At 40.8% G+C, this 17697-nt stretch overlaps 1 protein-coding gene across 5 annotated transcripts in view; it reads right to left on the bottom strand.

The window, feature by feature from the left end:
- The window catches only part of phf21aa (PHD finger protein 21Aa), a 208208-nt gene that overhangs the window by 20159 nt on the left and 170352 nt on the right, over positions 1–17697 (bottom strand). For 2 of the 5 annotated variants that reach the window (XR_013548426.1, XM_078415091.1), the window contains 5 exons: positions 15602–15681; positions 13797–13857; positions 4572–4726; positions 1018–1125; positions 17–172 (listed from right to left, as the gene is read on the bottom strand). Coding sequence is in view for 4 of the 5 variants with exons in the window: in XM_078415091.1 (XP_078271217.1) it covers positions 17–172; positions 1018–1125; positions 4572–4726; positions 13797–13857; positions 15602–15681 (560 nt within the window). In the remaining variant the exon portion in view is untranslated. Of the gene's footprint in view, positions 1–16; positions 173–1017; positions 1126–4571; positions 4727–4776; positions 4800–13796; positions 13858–15601; positions 15682–17697 lie in introns of all 5 variants that reach the window. The other 3 variants (XM_078415093.1, XM_078415095.1, XM_078415094.1) reach the window with 3 other exon arrangements.

Genomic DNA, 17697 nt, shown 5'->3' with positions numbered 1-17697 from the left:
CTGTCCGAGCCCACACCTGCTCCTGACATTTAGGACAAATCCACATTCCTTTGGGAATGGCTTTTAATGGCGGGTCCAGGCACTCCAGGTGATACACACGAGAACAAGTGTCACACATCAGCAGCTGTCCACTACGTCGACACACAGAGCAGAAATCCTCATGGATGTCACCCTATCAAAAAACAAAGTTAAATAATCATGTACACAATTTAAGGTATAACTCTGGGTTTTAATTTTTAACTTTTGCTAAGTTATTATTTAAGTGACTCCCATGTGGGAGGCACATATCAAAGAAAGAAAGATAGCCTACCACTATAACATCCATACCACTGGGAACCCTGCCCGTGAGAACCAAGTTTAGGTGTTCCACTAGAACCTATCTTAACCTAACTTGTGCTATGTCCTAAAATGGAAGGAAAAATTGGGTTGAGTAGCAAAAATCCTAAACAGCACCAATCAAACCCTGCTTATGATGTTTTAACCAAGGAGAACAAGTACCACTCGTGGAAATGCCAGAGGGCATTTCCTTACTTATTCCTCTTCTTTTTACTTATTTAGAGTTATGCAGCTAGAAGTACAACTGTATAAGCTGTTCAAAGAATAAAAGGTAAGTTCGAAGTAAGTTTTTAAAGTTATTGTTCTGATATCTGACATATACAATACACACTGTATCTTGTTTTTTTTAAAAAAAGGTGAAAAACTCAATGAATGAATGAAAAATGATTAAATAAATTCAACAAAAGTAGCTGTGATGTTGCACTGTGGACAGGCAATTAATAGAATTAGAGGTTTTCCGCAAATAAGTCAATCGGTTTCTCTTTTTGCTTCATATGCCAATCGGAACACATCTTTAGCACTCTACTGCATTCCTCTGCTAACATTGCTGACAGTATTTTCCAGTCCAAAGAAGGCTGAATGGTGCTTGTACTTTTGAATCCTAATCATCTTTGAAATAAAATCTCTCTTCATTGCTTTGAGAGGGCTCAATATACATTTGAAGTAAATAAATACACTCACAGACAAGGTTGTATTTTTTGTGATGTTTTCAACGTTGTTTGCCTCATCTTGCAGCTTGCTGACAGGGCCCCTTTGTAAAGTAGCCGTTGTGGCTAAATAGGGCAAACCCTAGTTAAAGATGTTTTAAAATAAAGAAAAATAAAATAAATTTGCAATTATCCATTTATGGCCTTACATGTTAACCCATCTAGTTTCTTCTACATTCTCTGTGTGACGTTCCAAAAATACAGCGCAGCAGTGGTTATATTCAGAATCTGTAAAAACAGATTCTCATACACAGCTGACACGAATGTTCACATATTGTCAAAGTTTTAGAAAAATTATTCAGTTCTAATTGAGCACACATAAAACTCGGGTTCAGATCCAGTCTAGCACCTAAGTTTTAATCTACATTTGAACCTGTAAACTTGTGCTCCGTGATTGACCAGTTAATCCTAAATGTGTATGATATCTCAATACGGATAATATTATGAGAATGGAGATCAGTAATTAATATTCAAGTTGCAATATAAGAACCGTTAAAATGTGCAGTTCATTCATACCCACAAGCCACATATCTTCAATTATATCATGATTTTAAATCATTGAAAGCTTCCTGTCTTGTTGTACATCTTTATATAATCAGATGACACCAAAACTGATGGTGGAGTGGACAGTGATGCAGGTTATCTAAGATTACAACAGGATATAGATCAACTGAGAAAGGGGACAAGAGAATGGCAGATGGAATTTAACTCAGATATGGAATTAATGCAGGCAAGTAGGACTAGTATAGCCTGATGGTCAGTGGGACTTGTTTCTATGCCGTGCAATTCTAGGTCTTTAAACTATTTATCATTGACAAGAGTTCTACTTCAGACGTTTCTTACTATACAGTGCCCTCCATAATGTTTGGGACAAACACCCATCATTTATTTATTTGCCTCTGTACTCCACAATTTGAGATTTTTAATTAATGGTTGAAGTGCACATTGTCAGATTTTTTCCAAGGGAAATTGAATACATTTTGGTCTCACCATGTAGAAATTACAGCCGTGCTTATACATATTCCCTCCTATTTCAGGGCACAATAATGTTTGGGACACATGGCTTCACAGGTGTTTGTAATTGCTCAAATGTGTTTAATTGTAGGTATAAGAGAACTCCCAGCACCTAGTCTTTCCTCCAGTCTTTCCAACACCGTTGGAAACTTTTATTGCTGTTTATCAACATGAGGACCAAAGTTGTGCCTATGAAAGTCAAAGAAGCCATTATGAGACTGAGAAACAAGAATAAAACTGTTAGAGACATCAGCCAAACCTTTGGCTTACCAAAATCAACTGGTTGGAACATCATTAAGAAGAAAGAGAGCACTGGCGAGCTTGCTAATCGCAAAGGGACTGTGCAGGCCAAAAAAGACCTCCACAGCTGATGACAGAAGAATTCTCTCTATAATAAAGAAAAAAAAACAAACACCTGCCCAACAGATCAGAAACACTCTTCAGGAGTGGATTTGTCAATGACCACTGTCCGCAGAAGACTTCATGAACAGAAATACAGAGGCTACACTGCAAGATGCAAACAACTGGTTAGCCACAAAAATAGGATGCCCGGGTTACAGTTTGCCAAGAAGGTACTTAAAAGAGCAACCACAGTTCTGGAAAAAGGTCTTGTGGACAGATGAGACGAAGATTAACGTACATCAGAGTGATGGCAAGAGCAAAGAATGGAGGAGAGAAGGAACTGCCCAAGATCCAAAGCATACCACCTCATCTGTGAAACACGGTGGTGGGGATGTTAGGGCCTGTGCATGCATGGCTGCTGAAGGTACTGGCTCACCTATCTTCATGGATGTTACAACTGCTGATGGTAGTAGCATAATGAATTCTGAAGTGTACAGACACATCCTATCTGCTCAAGTTCAAACAAATACCTCAAAACTCAGTGGCCGGCGGTTCATTCTACAATAAGACAATGATCCCAAACATAATGCTAAAGCAACAAAGGAGTTTTTCAAAGCTAAAAAATGATCAATTCTTAAGTGGCCAAGTCAATCACCCGATCTGAACCCAATTGAGCATGCCTTTTATATACAGAAGAGAAAACTGAAGGGGACTAGCCCCCAAAACAAGCATAAGCTAAAGATGGCTGCAATGCAGGCCTGGCAGAGCATCACCAGAGAAGACAGCCAGCAAGTGGTGATGTCCATGATTCGCAGACTTCAAGCATGCAAAGGAAATGCAACAAAATAGTAAACATGACTACTTTCATTTACATGACATTGCTCTGTCCCAAACATTACAGTGCCCTGAAATGGGGGGACTATGTATAAACACTGCTGTAATTTCTACATGGTGAAACCAAAATGTATAAAAATGGCCTCAATTAAAATCTGACAATGTGCACTTTAACCACATGTGATTTTTTTCTATTACAAATCTCAAATTGTGGAGTACAGAGGCAAATAAATAATTGATGGATCTTTGTCCTAAACATTATGGAGGGCACTGTAATTGACTATCTATATTTTGCATCAACATATTTCTTAGTGATGTTTTTAAGCAATTTAAACAAGTTTCACCAATGTAAAATCTGCCTGAAGTAAATTACAATGTGTTGGAATAACATCAGTTCAACCACATTCCTCACATTGCAATTTCCACACAATGACCAAATGATTTTCCCAGTACATCCAACGGATGATTAATTCTCGAGGCATTATCCACAGTTCACAAAGCACTGACAAAAGCCAACTGGTTCACCAATGCATTATCATGAAATAGCAAGTCGCTAATTAATTTGAAGACATTTAGGTTTACAAGCACCTGTAAATCAAAATTCAATGCAGCAGAAAGTTAATGAATCTTACTTCAAACTTCAAAATGGGGGGGGGAGGGGTAAATTTTCAACTCACCTTGGCAGCGATGTCAATGATGGGGAAGGAAATATTATTTGACTGTTACCCATAAACAAGCATATTTAGGTGAGGAATAGCTACATGTAGTTTGCTCCAATATGCTTTAGCCTTTAAAAGTTACTAATCACTATGAATACATTAATGCCATCTTTGAACTAAAATTCATACTGTTGAACAACATTGTTGAAATTGGGTGAGGCTATTCAAAATCATATTCAGTCCTTACACCTGAAATCAATAGGAGTTTCATTCTCTGTAATGGGCTAGATTTAAAGCAGTAGAACTTTTATATCACCTACGTAATAATAATAATAATGCATAATAAAATATAGTCCATTCTGTTAATAACATGAACGCATTCTCCAAAACATCAAAAATCTAGACAAAACCACCACGGTTGCAATATATGATGCACTTTGCATTGCTTATAATAATCATGTGTTGTAGGGTCGAGCTGGAGGCTTTGTTTTGTAACTGCATGCATAGAAGAGAGGTGAAAAATAATGCAGCTGAAGGAAAAGGAGGGGTTGGGGAAGCTAAAGTTTTAGTTCAAGTTTTTGTTATTCCAATTTTATACATCGTCATCCATGATAAAAGATTACATAAATTGTCAAAATTAATATTCTGGCTTAGTAACCCTGTGAAGTTTGTAACTTACATCTACAGAGCTGGGACTGGATGCAGACTGTGTTGGAGCAGCAAAACTGAGCAAATTCTCTGTTTTTTCGAAATCTGGGGAGGCAGGATGACTTGGAGGGGAGGAAGGTACCATTGCCCCCAGACCCAACACGTTAGTGTACTTAGGAGGGCGACCTACACGTAAGAAACAAAAACAAAAACACAAAATATATACAAACACATACCTTCAACCACTGATCCTCATTGGCTGCCATTGAGGAAAGAGAAAGGGGGAGCATAGACAGTGTTAATAAACAATCATAAGATATAAGGTCAGTGTTAATAAACAATCATAAGTTAAATGGTATAAAAATTAAGTATTTTAAATTTCCAAATACAACACTTAAAATTTGAATTTTAAGCAAGCAATCAAGAGTTACAGATCAACTATCTGAATGTCCTCAAAATCAAACCAGGATCTGTTTTAAAGGTCTTTTAGTAAGATCAGCCCACCAGAAGTTGGTACACCATTACATTTGCACTACAGCAGCTGGTGCAATCCTAATTTTAATACATAACTTATATTTGATGAGGAAGAACTTTTTCAGTCAGAGAGTGGTGAAGGTGTGGAATTCTCTGCCTCAGAAGGCAGTGGAGGCCAGTTCGTTGGATTCGTTCAAGAGAGAGCTGGATAGAGCTCTTAAGGATAGCGGAGTGAGGGGGTATGGGGAGAAGGCAGGAACGGGATACTGATTGAGAGTGATCAGCCATGATCGCATTGAATGGCGGTGCTGGCTCGAAGGGCTGAATGGCCTACTCCTGCACCTATTGTCTATTGTCTAAAATAATTCACATTGCAGTTTAAAAAAAATTAAAAACCACCACAAATAGCCTTTTAGAAAAAAAACTCCCTCAAAAAATTATATTGAGGAAGATTGATCTTAATAAAACAAGAACACATACATTTCATACCACTCCACAATAGTGAAGATGGAGATATCATCAGTATTCAGTCATTTATGGGCAAGCTTGAGTTAATCATCCTTTTTCATAAGTACCATATTCATCAAAATACTTCAATTTTTATTAGAATTCGGGGCGACACAGTGACACAGCAGTAGAGTTGCTGCCTTACAGCGCCAGAGACCCCGGTTCAATCCTGACTACGGATGCTGTCTGTTTGGAGTTTGTCCGTTTTCCCTGTGACCGTTTGGGTTTTTTCCGAGTGCTCTGGTTTCCTCCCACACTCCAAATGCGTACAGGTTTGTAGGTTAATTGGCTTCGGTAAAATTGTAAATTGTCCCTAGTGTGTTGGATAGTGCTAGTGTACGAGGTGATCACTGGTCGTATGAACCAAGTGGGCCGAAGGGTCTGTTTCCGCGCTGTATCTCTAAAGTCTTAAGTCATTGCCTTGCTACCAATATTTGTGAAACTAGATGCTGAATACAAGTGATTTTCAGAAGAGAATTTATAGTGTTATTAAACTTTAGAGAATTTAAACTTTGTCCAAAGTGTCTCATCATTTTTACCCCAGTAACAAACTTTGAAATGGGATGAATGTAATGAATTTGTGCAGAATAACTGCATTAACATGACTTTCATTTTTAAACAAACTTAATTAGAACAATCACTGATAAATTTCTTTCACATCAAAATTCATAAAGGTTTCAACAGCTCTTATCAACTGAATGACTAAAACGTTAATTCTGCTCAAATTTCAGCAGTCGAAATTGTTGCAATAAATATTGTACCAAAGGTAATACAAAATTTTGTCACTTTTGCTGCCATTTTTATGTAATTAATATTATAGATAAAAAGAATAGAGCCACATGATAGATAAAATTATGGTTGAACGCTGAAGATAGCTATTCTGCTCAATAAGGGTTATCGCTGAAAAAAAGATTTTCTAATGTTTCTGCTCCTTTATTGTAGGAAATATACAGATGTGTGAATGTTTTGTATTGTTTTGTATAATTTATTATCACTTGTTTGTTTAGCGGTAAAATAATAGAAAAAAAATCTTAAAAATGCAGATGTGTAAGAAGGAACTGCAGATGCTGGTTTAAATCGAAGATAGGCACAAAATGCTGGAGTAACTCAGCAGGTCAGGCAGCATCTCAGGAGAGAAGGAATGGGTGACGTTTCGGGTCGAGACCCTTCTTCAGTCTGAGATGCTGCCTGACCTGCTGAGTTACTCCAGCATTTTGTGAATAAATACCTTCAATTTGTACCAGCATCTGCAGTTATTTTCTTAGAACAAATGAATGAAAGGAATGCAAAAAAGTAACAATGATAAAGAAAATAGGCCATTGTTAGTTCAGTTTAGAGATACAGCGCAGAAACAGGTCCTTCAGCCCATCAAGTCCACACCGACCAGCGATCTCCGCACACCAACACTATCCTACACACACAAGGGACAATTTACACATACACCAAGCCAATTAATCTACATACCTGTATGTCTTTGGAATGTGGGAGGAAACCAAAGATCTCGGAGAAAACCCACATGGTCACGGGGGGAACGTACAAACTCCATACAGACAGCACCCGTGGTCGGGAACGAACCCGAGTTTCCGGCACTGCAAGCGCTATAAGGCAGCAACTCTACCACTGCGCCACCGTGCCTCCCCACTCTACCGCTGCGCCACCGTTCTTACCTAGCTGTGTGCTAGATAAGAACGAGAACAATGAGACTCAATAAGACGACTTTGAAGCTGGTACCACCTGGGTGGGGGAGGGACAGGGAGAGAGAGGTGTGCAAGGGTGACTTGCAGTTAGAGAAATCAATATCATAACCACTGTGTTGTAAGCTGCCCACGCGATATATGAGATGCAGCCCACGCGATATATGAGATGCTGTTCCTCCAATTTGCCTTGAGCCTCACTCTGACAATGGAGGAGGCCAAGTACAGAAAGGTCAGTGTGGGAAAGGAAAGGGGAATTCATGTATTTGGCAACCAGAAAATGCAGAAATAAACCAGAAAATACCGCAAAGATTGTGTAAGTCAGTCATCAACTGTGGAAAGAGTTAACATTTCAGGTCAAAGACCTTTTGCCAGAACTGGGGAAGAGGAATAAAACATGTTGCAAAACAGATGGGGCTTAATACATTGAATAAAAGGAATATCTTTGATTTTGTGAGACCAGGAAACCCCCTGGGGCAAGCTTTTGCAGTCCAATGGATACACAAAAAATTGCAGATGCTTGAGAAACTCAGTGAGTCAGGCAGCACCTGTGGAGGCGAAGGACAAACAAAATTTCAGGTTGTCGCCCTTCATCAATCTAATTGGAGTAAGGGAAGAAATATGGAAAAGAGAGGAGGGGGTGACTTAAAGCCTGGCAAGTGATAAGTGGATACAGGTGAGGGGGGGGGGCGGGGTGATTGGCATTTGCATGGAGTAAGTTACAAAAGGGTGCTGATAACGAAAAGAGACAAAGAGTGAATTGTAAAGCCGGGCGGGAGGGATGTGTGTGGAAGGTGACATGTGGAGGAGGAGCGTGATACAAGGCGGAAGTGGCGGCGCCTAACGGCTGCGGCTCGCTAGCAGTCTGTTCGTCTTTTTTCCTTTTTTTTTGTTGTGTGTCGGTGTTGGGATGGGTTTTTTTTTTTTTTGGTTGTGTATGTGTGGGGGGTGGTGGTGTGGGTGGTGTGGGTGTGGGTGGGGGAAACCTTTCTCTTTTAGGTCTCTTCCTCATGGCGCGGGGTGCGGCTCGGCCGCGGGGCCTAACATCGCCCGGTGCGGCTCGGCCGCGGGACTTTTCATCGCCCGGTGCGGCTCGGCCGCGGGACTTTTCATCGCCCGGTGCGGCTCGGCCGCGGGACTTTACATCGCTGGTGCAGCTCGGCCGCTGGACTTAACAGTGCCCGGTGCGGCTCGGCCGCGGGGCCTAACATCGCCCGGTGCGGCTCGGCCGCGGGGCTTAACATCGCCCGGTGCGGCTCGGCCGCGGGGCTTAACATCGCCCGGTGCAGCTCAGCCGCGGGACTTTTCATCGCTGGTGCGGCTCGGCCGCGGGACTTAACATCGCCCGGTGCGGCTCGGCCGCGGGGCTTTATATCGCTGGTGCGGCTCGGCCGCGGGACTTTTCATCGCTGGTGCGGCTCGGCCACTGGACTTAACATCGCCCGGTGCGGCTCGGCCGTGGGACTTAGCTGCGCAAGGCTCGGTCGCGGGGCCTTCCATCGCCCGGCTCGGCCGCGAGACGTTTCAGCGCCCGGTGCGACTCGGCCGCGGGGACTTCCACCCCCTTGCGGGGACTGTGCGGGTCGGTCGGGGACGAGCTGTCTGTCCGTGGGCGTGGGGAAGAGAGTGGAAGTTTTGTTGCCTCCATCACAGTGAGGGGGTGTTTGGAGTCACTGTGATGGACGTTTGTGTTGGTGTTATGTGTCTTGTGTTCTTTTTTGTGTGACTGCTATGTAGTTTTGTTCGGTACCTTGGTACCGAATGACAAATAAAGCTCTGTTGTTGTTGAACTGTTGTTGAACTGTTGATAAAGGGAAGTATGGAGCACGGGGAAGAGGGGAAAGGAGCAGGACAAATGGGGTGGTGGGAAAATATGGGAGCACTGGAGTGGGGGGTGGGGGAAGAGAAAGAGGAAAGAGAAGAAATGTAGGGGGATACCTCAGGAGTGGTGGGTAGGGATTAGCAAACCAAGGAGTTGCTTAGAGAATGGTCTCCGCCGTAAATGGAAATGGATGAGGACGGGAAGATGTGACTGGTGCTGGGATCGCGTTGAAGATGGCAGAAATGTCAGGAAATGATGGGTGAAAGGTGAAATGCAGGGAAACTCTATTTGTTCCATCTAGGGGAGAAAGAGTAACTGCAGAACTTTGGAATACAAAGGAGATGCAGGTGAGGACTCCATCCATCAGCAAGGAGGAAACTGTTTAATGAAGAAAGAGGACATCTCAGATGTGCTAGATTGAAAAGTCTACTTTTGGGAGCAGATGTGGTGGAGATGGAGAGATTGAGAGGGATGGTATCCTTGCAAGAGGCAGGGTGAGAGCAGGTGTGGTCAGGTAACTAAGGGATTCCGTGGCTTTGTAGTAGGAGTCAATCAATAGTCTGTCCCCTGTAATAGAGACAGAGTGTTTGAGAAATGGTGAATGGGATATCAGAAATAGTCCAAATGAATTTGAGGGCAGGGTGGAAGTTTGTAATAAAGTTCATGAAATCACTGATTGTGCTCGGGTCCAGGAAGTAGCCCCAATAAAGTTGTGGAAGTAGCAGAGAAAGATCTCGGGAATTATGTACATTCGAAATAAGGAGTGTTATACCTAACCAACAAAAAGAGAGGCATACCTAGGGCCAAAAACATTACCCATGGCTACACATTTAACTTGATGAAAGTGATAAGAGTAAAAAAATAAGTTGTTACAGGTGAGAACAAGTTCCGCCAGGTGGAAGACACTGTTAGTTTAGGGGATCTGATTGGGTTGCTGTTCAAGAAACAGAGGGGCCAAAGGACCATTCCTGATGAGGAATGTACTCACCTATACTCACATATTACTTTGCCAAACTTTGTCCCAATCCCACCTCTCTTTACCAGCTTTCACCCCGCTACTCCAGTCTGAAAAGGAATCCCAGCCAGAAATTTTGCCTGTCCTTTCCCTCCACAGTTGTTGCCTGATCTGCTTAGTTCCTCCAGCATTTTATTTTATTGCTCAAGTTGTAGAGGTCATCAAATCAATGGTTTAAGGGGGGCAGTTAGAGAGAAGAAAATAGTATAAAATCTGTGAGATGAGGACTTTTGTAGAAGGAGAAGAAAAATACAAACAAAAGATCATAAAAAGGTGTAAATGTAGGACTATAGGACATGCCTAGCAGGTCAAGCTGTGCTAATGGAGAGCCAAAAACGAAGCCAATATCAATCGTAGACTTAGAGCCAAAATAGACAGTTCTGATCAAGACAGAGAAAGAGTTCCCCAAATATAGAATTCAGTTTCAATGCCTACTACGTGCCAATGGAAAATGAGGTTGTGTTCCTTAAGCTTATGTTAGGCCTGGTCTATAGACAGATTAGAATGGGAGAGTGGTGAAGAGTTAAATTTGCTGTTTGCAGGGAGCTGTGCATCACTTCTTAACACTGAATGCAGGTGCTCTACAAAATTATCCCAAATTGACATTTAGTTTCTGCAACACAGAGGAGACAACATTGCAAACTCCAAATTTTAACTCTAGATTGGAAGAGATGCAATTGAATCACTGGCTTCACTTTGAAAGACTGTTATCCTGGATTGCAGGAAGGAAAGAGCAAAAAGGATAATGTCTGCAGTTATATGGAAAAGTGCCATAAGATGAATGGCTGTTGCAGATAGAAGAGCAGACCAGAGAAATACAAAAAGAATAGTCCCTTCAAAATGTTGAGAGATGGAAGAGATGTTTGGTGTTGAAATTCTGCTGAAGCTGGCAGATATTACAAAGGATTATCTGTTGAACACAGAGGCCGGTGAGGTGAAAGGCCAGGACCAAGGGAACTATATCGTTGCTCTGTCTAGGAGGGGAGGCAATGAGAGCAGGGATATAGGGAATAGATGATATACTGTCAAGGATGGAAGGGAAGCCATTGTTCAGGAAGGAAGAGGACATCTCAGGGGCAATAATTGTCTCTGTGGAGGATCGTTTCATTGGAGAAAATGCAATGGAAGTGGAGGAACTGGGAAAATGGAGTAGAGTCAGGGTGGGAGGAAATACAGTTGAGATAGTATGGGAGTCTATGGACTCTCAATGGGCGTTTCTTGCAAGCCTATCCCCTGAGATAGAGATCAAGGATGGGAAGAGAAGAGTCAGAGATGGAACATGCGAAGATGAAAGCATGGTGGAAAATGGCAGCAAAAGTAATTAAACTTTAGTGTTCTGATTGAGTGTAGGAAACAGCATTATTGCAGTTATTGATATATCAGAACAAGAGTTGAGGGACCCGAGGAGATCTGAAAGAAAATCTGTTCCCGCATTTCCCTCACAAAAAAGTCACAGCATGGGCCCAAGTAAATTGGTTGGGCCTCTGGTCAACAAAGAAATGAAGGGGCCTCAGACCATCCTTGTGTCAAATGGAGATTCTGAGGGATTGCACATTAATGGTAAGAATATACTGGGTGAGTACAAGAATTTGAAACTAACAAAGTGGTAGAGAAAGTCGGAGGTGCCACAGATATGGGTGGGAAGGTTTTGCATCAAGGGAGAAAGGATGGGTTCAAAGTAGGATGTACCCCATTATCAAATAAGGAAGGAACTTCATTCTTTCCAATTAAAAATTGTTCAACTCCACATTATTTAAAAGTCTCTCAAAATCAGAGATATTTAAGAACAGAAAATATGCTTTTGACATTAATCAACTATCAAAATATGTCAAGGGAGGGCCTCATGGACTCAGGCAAGTGCAACTGTGTGCTCAGTGTGAAGGCAGGTTAGATTGACCACAATCCAGCCCATTTGTTATTCATAAACAAGATTTCAATTTTTGGAAGTATTGAGTAGAAACATCATAAAAGTACAAACATTTCCAAAGTATCAACAATCTGTTCAAACAATTTCTAAAGTTATACTCATGATGTCTTAAAGCTTGCTATGCAGACCAAATTGTAAAAGGGCTAATTTGTAATTGAAGAACTGATTAATGTATTCTAGTATTTGCATGCTCTTCTTGAACATATTTTGTAAATACACCAGACATAAAGACCTTTTGAAATGTTAAACATTGTTCAGTAATTACAAACATCTGTAGAACTGTCACACCAGCAACTTTTTTAATCAATCCAGCCATATTGCTATATGGGCAAAAATATTTGTAATTTGTTTTGACATAGAAACATAGAAAATAGGTGCAGGAGTAGGCCATTCGACCCTTCGAGCCTGCACCGCCATTCAATATGATCATGGCTGATCATCCAGCTCAGTAACCTGTATCTGCCTTCTCTCCATACCCCCTGATCCCTTTAGCCATAAGGGCCACATCTAACTCCCTCTTAAATATAGCCAATGAACTGGCCTCAACTACCTTCTGCGGCAGAGAATTCCACAGACTCACCACTCTCTGTGTGAAGAAATGTTTTCTCATCTCGGTCCTAAAAGACTTCCCCCTTATCCTTAAGCTGTGACCCCTGGTTCTGGACTTCCCCAACATCGGGAACAATCTTCCCGCATCTAGCCTCTCCAACCCCTTAAGAATTTTATATGTTTCAATAAGATCCCCCCTCAGTCTTCTAAATTCCAGCGAGTACAAGCCGAGTCTATCCAGTCTTTCTTCATATGAAAGTCCTGCCATCCCAGGAATCAATCTGGTGAACCTTCTCTGTACTCCCTCTATGGCAAGAATGTCTTTCCTCAGATTAGGAGACCAAAACTGTACGCAATACTCCAGGTGTGGTCTCACCAATGCCCTGTACAACTGCAGCAGAACCTCCCTGCTCCTATACTCAAATCCCCTCGCTATGAATGCCAACATACCATTCGCTTTCTTCACTGCCTGCTGCATCTGCATGCCTGCTTTCAATGACTGGTGTACCACGACACCCAGGTCTCGTTGCATCTCCCCTTCTCCTAATCGGCCACCATTCAGATAATAGTCTGCTTTCCTGTTCTTGCCACCAAAGTGGATAACCTCACATTTATCCACATTATACTGCATCTGCCATGCCTTTGCCCACTCACCTAACCTATCCAAGTCCTCCTAGCATCCTCCTCGCAGCTAACACTGCCCCCCAGCTTCGAGTCATCCGCAACATGTTTATGTTGACCTAAACATAATCTACTGATCAAAAGCATTATGTTCAGTAAATAAAAGTTATGATTAAGAAAGGTGCTGTTATCAAAAAGGAAAAATTCTCAGGTCTTAGTTGGGCCTTATGAGGATTCCCAAACTGGCCATTAATTGATGCCCAAGAGTATACATTTGTCTTTCTTCTCTTTGGATAAGTGCCTGCCTTTGTGCTTACATTCTTGATATCATATAAAATAAAGTTGTTGAAGTAAATAATATGGAAAACTTTCTGCCTTTAATAAGTCTTTTCTAAAATATAGGTAATCTAGAAGGATTGCATACTTCTTGAACAAATTCTGGTCAATACTTCTTTGAGTCAAATATAAAATCATTTTGTGAATTTTGTTGCATTAGATGTGCTTTCAAAGCCAAGGCTTTATTATCTCAAAAATAGCTGTAGCATCCCTGTTACTTATTTATATAAATAAAGGCAAATAAATGTAAATGAAAGGCAAAAGTGAATAATGGTGCCTCCAAATATTCACTTTTGTAAAATCCAAAGTACCTCTTCTCCGTGTCCCAGGCTGCACAGGGCTGTTCAAGTAAGTTACTGCTGATTTTTTGCGCTGCATTACAAAACAAAACATACAGTATAAATCTTAGTAGCGAAGGATGAAATAACTTATTTTATGGGATGCAGGTTCTTCCCACTAGTCCTGATCTCTCAGTCTTTCTCTTATTTTATCATCACAAGCTCAAAAGGCATTTCATATCGTTATCAGAAAATCTAAACAGAAAATCTAAAATGGGAGGGGAGGGGGGAAGGGGGGGGAGGGGGGAAGGGGGAAGAGGGGGGAGGGGAGGGAGGGGGACCTCCCCTTTTCCCAGTACCCCTCTTTCCCCATTGGGCCCGTCCCCGTAGGGTTTCCATTGTAACTGGGAGGCGGGGAGGGAGGGGGGAGGGAGGGAGGGAGGGAGGAGGGGAGGGGGATGGAGGGGGGGAGGGGAGGGGAGGGGGGAATGGGTGGGAAACACTTGCCCCGGTGGCCCACGAGCATAGGGGCCCCATGCTGATCTGTGTATGTTAAGTGACTTGCAATAAAAAACACAACTTTAAAAAACAATCAGTTGCCTTTCGCAACAATGTCGCACCCATCTCACACAAGCATTGTGACGTCACAAGCTGAAGCCCTTGAAAAAAAAGGTTAAAAATAAAAAGATGTAAATTTGTAAAGAGTAGACACCCAATAGCAGCTGCTTGTCCATTGTGACATCACACGCTGAATACCGCGGGGGGGGGGGGGGGGGAAGGGGGGTCAGCTCGAGCTCATCTCACAGGGGCATTGTGACATCACACGCTGAAGACTAAATCTGCACCACAGCGCCCCCCTGAAAAGGGGGGGGGGGGGGGCAGCGCTTTAAAACCTCTGTAACTTAAAAAACACGCAATCAAATTAAATGAAAATATCACGGCCGAGCGAGCGCGAGATTGGCGATTGAGGCGGTGCGAAAACCGTCGCGCTACGGTTCGCCGTTTTGCCGCAATCGCTGTTATCTATATACCAGGCCAAACCCCCAAAAAATACATACACATACAAGATCTGAGTTTTAATAGTATATAGATATATATGATAGTATATTTAAAGTATTCAATAATTGTAATTATTTGTAAGGATTAAAATGAGAGATTTAAATATTTAATATGTGGCCTTGTCATTTCATGCAGAAATTACAGTTGATTATGTATTCCCTTTTAATCCTATGAGTGTTAAATAAGTTTGCATTTTTATTATTTGCTAAAAAGATTTTTAAAAATAATTTATTGATAAGCAGGATTAATGATATTCTGAGTGGAAGTCATGTTAAAATTTAACTAGACTGTAAGATTAGATTGCACAGATGATCTATTCTTCTTCTGAATATGAAAGTACTGAAGTGTTAAACCTATGCCAAATTGATGAACTCTCAAAACAGCGGAAAATAATTAAAAAAATATATTGGAGTGAAGGGCATGGGGATAGATGCAACATGAGAAGATTTAACCTTCCTAACAGAATGTTTCCTGAATTGGTATCAAACTTGGATAAATATTATTGTTTTCTTTGACTGGTTTTAGAAATTAAAGGCATTTTAGTGTTCTTAATAACATAATTTACTTCTATCCACCAATTACAGATTAATGGAGACACAAAGAATCACAGATAAAGGTTGAGAATGGGAATTTCTATGGTTAGGCTAATTACTTTTCCCAGATCAATGTAAAGTTGATGTTCATTAATCAGGAGTTATTTAAGAATAATAACCATATGAGAAAGCAGTGTTTAAAAAAAATTAATTTGGATAAAGTGCAAGGTAATTTTTTTAACGTACCTCTGGTTCAAAAATTGCTCCACTATACACTGGATTTGCTGTTGTTCGCCGTTTTCTTTCTTGCCTCTTGCTTTGGATTTCTGTGTAATATCAAAAATAGAAAGCTACATTACACGCATCTACTCCCAGACATATCTGCAAGTTAAATAATTTAACATTTTGGCTTCACTCCTGAATTCCACACTTAACACACTTTCTCTGATCTTGTTGTTTTACAATATAAGTTCAGCCATAATTATTGAATGTGGAGCAGACTTCTGAAACCATAAAAGATATTCTTGGTCCTATTTCTTATGGTCAGCCAGGGGGCCTAAAAATAACTAAGATTTCTTGTGTTCAAATGAACTGAATCCATGAAGGAATGTCATTCCACATTGCTTTCAATGGCCCTCTTCAACATGCTCTCAAATAAATTTGGTTATGTGAAGAATGCAGGTACAAATCTATACAACGAGCTATGCTGCACTTAATTCAAGTAAACTAAATCCCTGCCCTTTGATTTTCATCAAGAGAATCACTCACATGACCTACCCTCAGCAATCATTCTCAGTTCGCTCTTTGTAATAAGACCAATTGTGTCTGCTTTCTCTACCTGTTGAGGGTGCATTTGTGGACCTAGAAAGTTTCTTCCAGCACTTTCTCTCCAAAACCAAAGCTTTGAAAATTCAAAGCTTTTTCTTTTAAGAGGAATCAAAGGATTGGAATTTCTACTAGTCTTTTTCCATATCATTTCCCCCAAAATAGAGGATCAGTGCAACAAAAAATCTCAAAGTTTAACATTCAAAGGTCATTCAACACACCTTGTTTCTGCATGTTTTTTTTCTTGTAGTTTAATTTTTTTTAAACTCCAACAAGGAGGCAGCCCCGAACCCAAAACTGCCTATACCCAGACCGAAAAACCATTATTGCAAAATGCTAATAAATGAGATTTCTGATACTGCTCAATACTGCCTGACCCACTGAGTTACTCCAGCCTTTTGTGTCTATCTTCTGTGTAAATCAGCATAGCAGTTCCTACACAAATGAGTGAATGTGCTGGTCTTCAAGAGGGCTCTCAAAACCTTATTTTAGACACAACAAAACTCATCTTATGAATAGACATGTTTTAATTTACTCAGAAAACTCAGAAAATGATGATGGTACTAAAATATAACTATACAAGGCATTTTCAATTATTTAATATGTTACTTGCAGATATTTTTGAACAACATACTTTAAATAAAATGTTTACAATTTGTGAATAATACATTTTAAATTGCAGTAATACATTTAATACATTTTAAATTTAAATTGCTGCATGTTACAAAGTATATTTCTCAGAATTAATTTTGCAGTCACACCCCAAAAGTCACATTTTAAAACTAAATCTGATTGTGCTGGTCCAGGGCAGATTTTGCAGTAGACATAAGAAAAATAGGTTTGAATGGAAAGTTAAGGAAAAAAGTGCATCTCAAAACTAGCTCAATTTTGAACTAGTTCATTTGGTGCTGTTTGCATCAAAGCTGGCAACTGAATGTACTCCAGTGCTCTGTCCAATTTAATAGGCTTAACTAATTGTAAATCCAAATATCTTGTAAACCAAACTGAGGGTGTTTTATTATTACATATTAGACAGTCCGTTAAAGCCACTTAATAATAATCAACTTGGTTTACAAGATTTTTGTTGATAAGAGTCACATAGCATGAAAACAGTTCCGTTGATCCACTGAGTCTGTACCAACCAAGCACCTATCTGCACTGATACTGTTATTCTCCACACATTCCCCTCAAATCTGTCACTCACCTATATATTAGAGGCAATTAACCAACCACCTACCCATCTTTGAAACATGGAAGAAAATGGAGCATCTGGAGAAAAACCATGTCGTCAGAAGGAGAACATACAAACTCCATGCATATAGCACCGAGGGCAGGATTGGACTCAGATTGCTGGAGCTGTGAGGCAGCGACAACTACAACATCCTACTTCATTACAATCCCTGCCATTGCAATTTTGACTGTTAGCCCAGTGCTGAGCACACATCGGATTTGGAATCATCTAGTCTATTTGATTTTAGACTCTTAACTCGCAAAGCATTAACCCACAAAGTTGTAGT

Source organism: Rhinoraja longicauda, chromosome 18 (assembly GCF_053455715.1).
Source record: "Rhinoraja longicauda isolate Sanriku21f chromosome 18, sRhiLon1.1, whole genome shotgun sequence".
In the NCBI taxonomy this organism is placed as follows: domain Eukaryota; kingdom Metazoa; phylum Chordata; class Chondrichthyes; order Rajiformes; family Arhynchobatidae; genus Rhinoraja; species Rhinoraja longicauda.
This window is presented reverse-complemented; position numbering and strand designations above follow the sequence as displayed.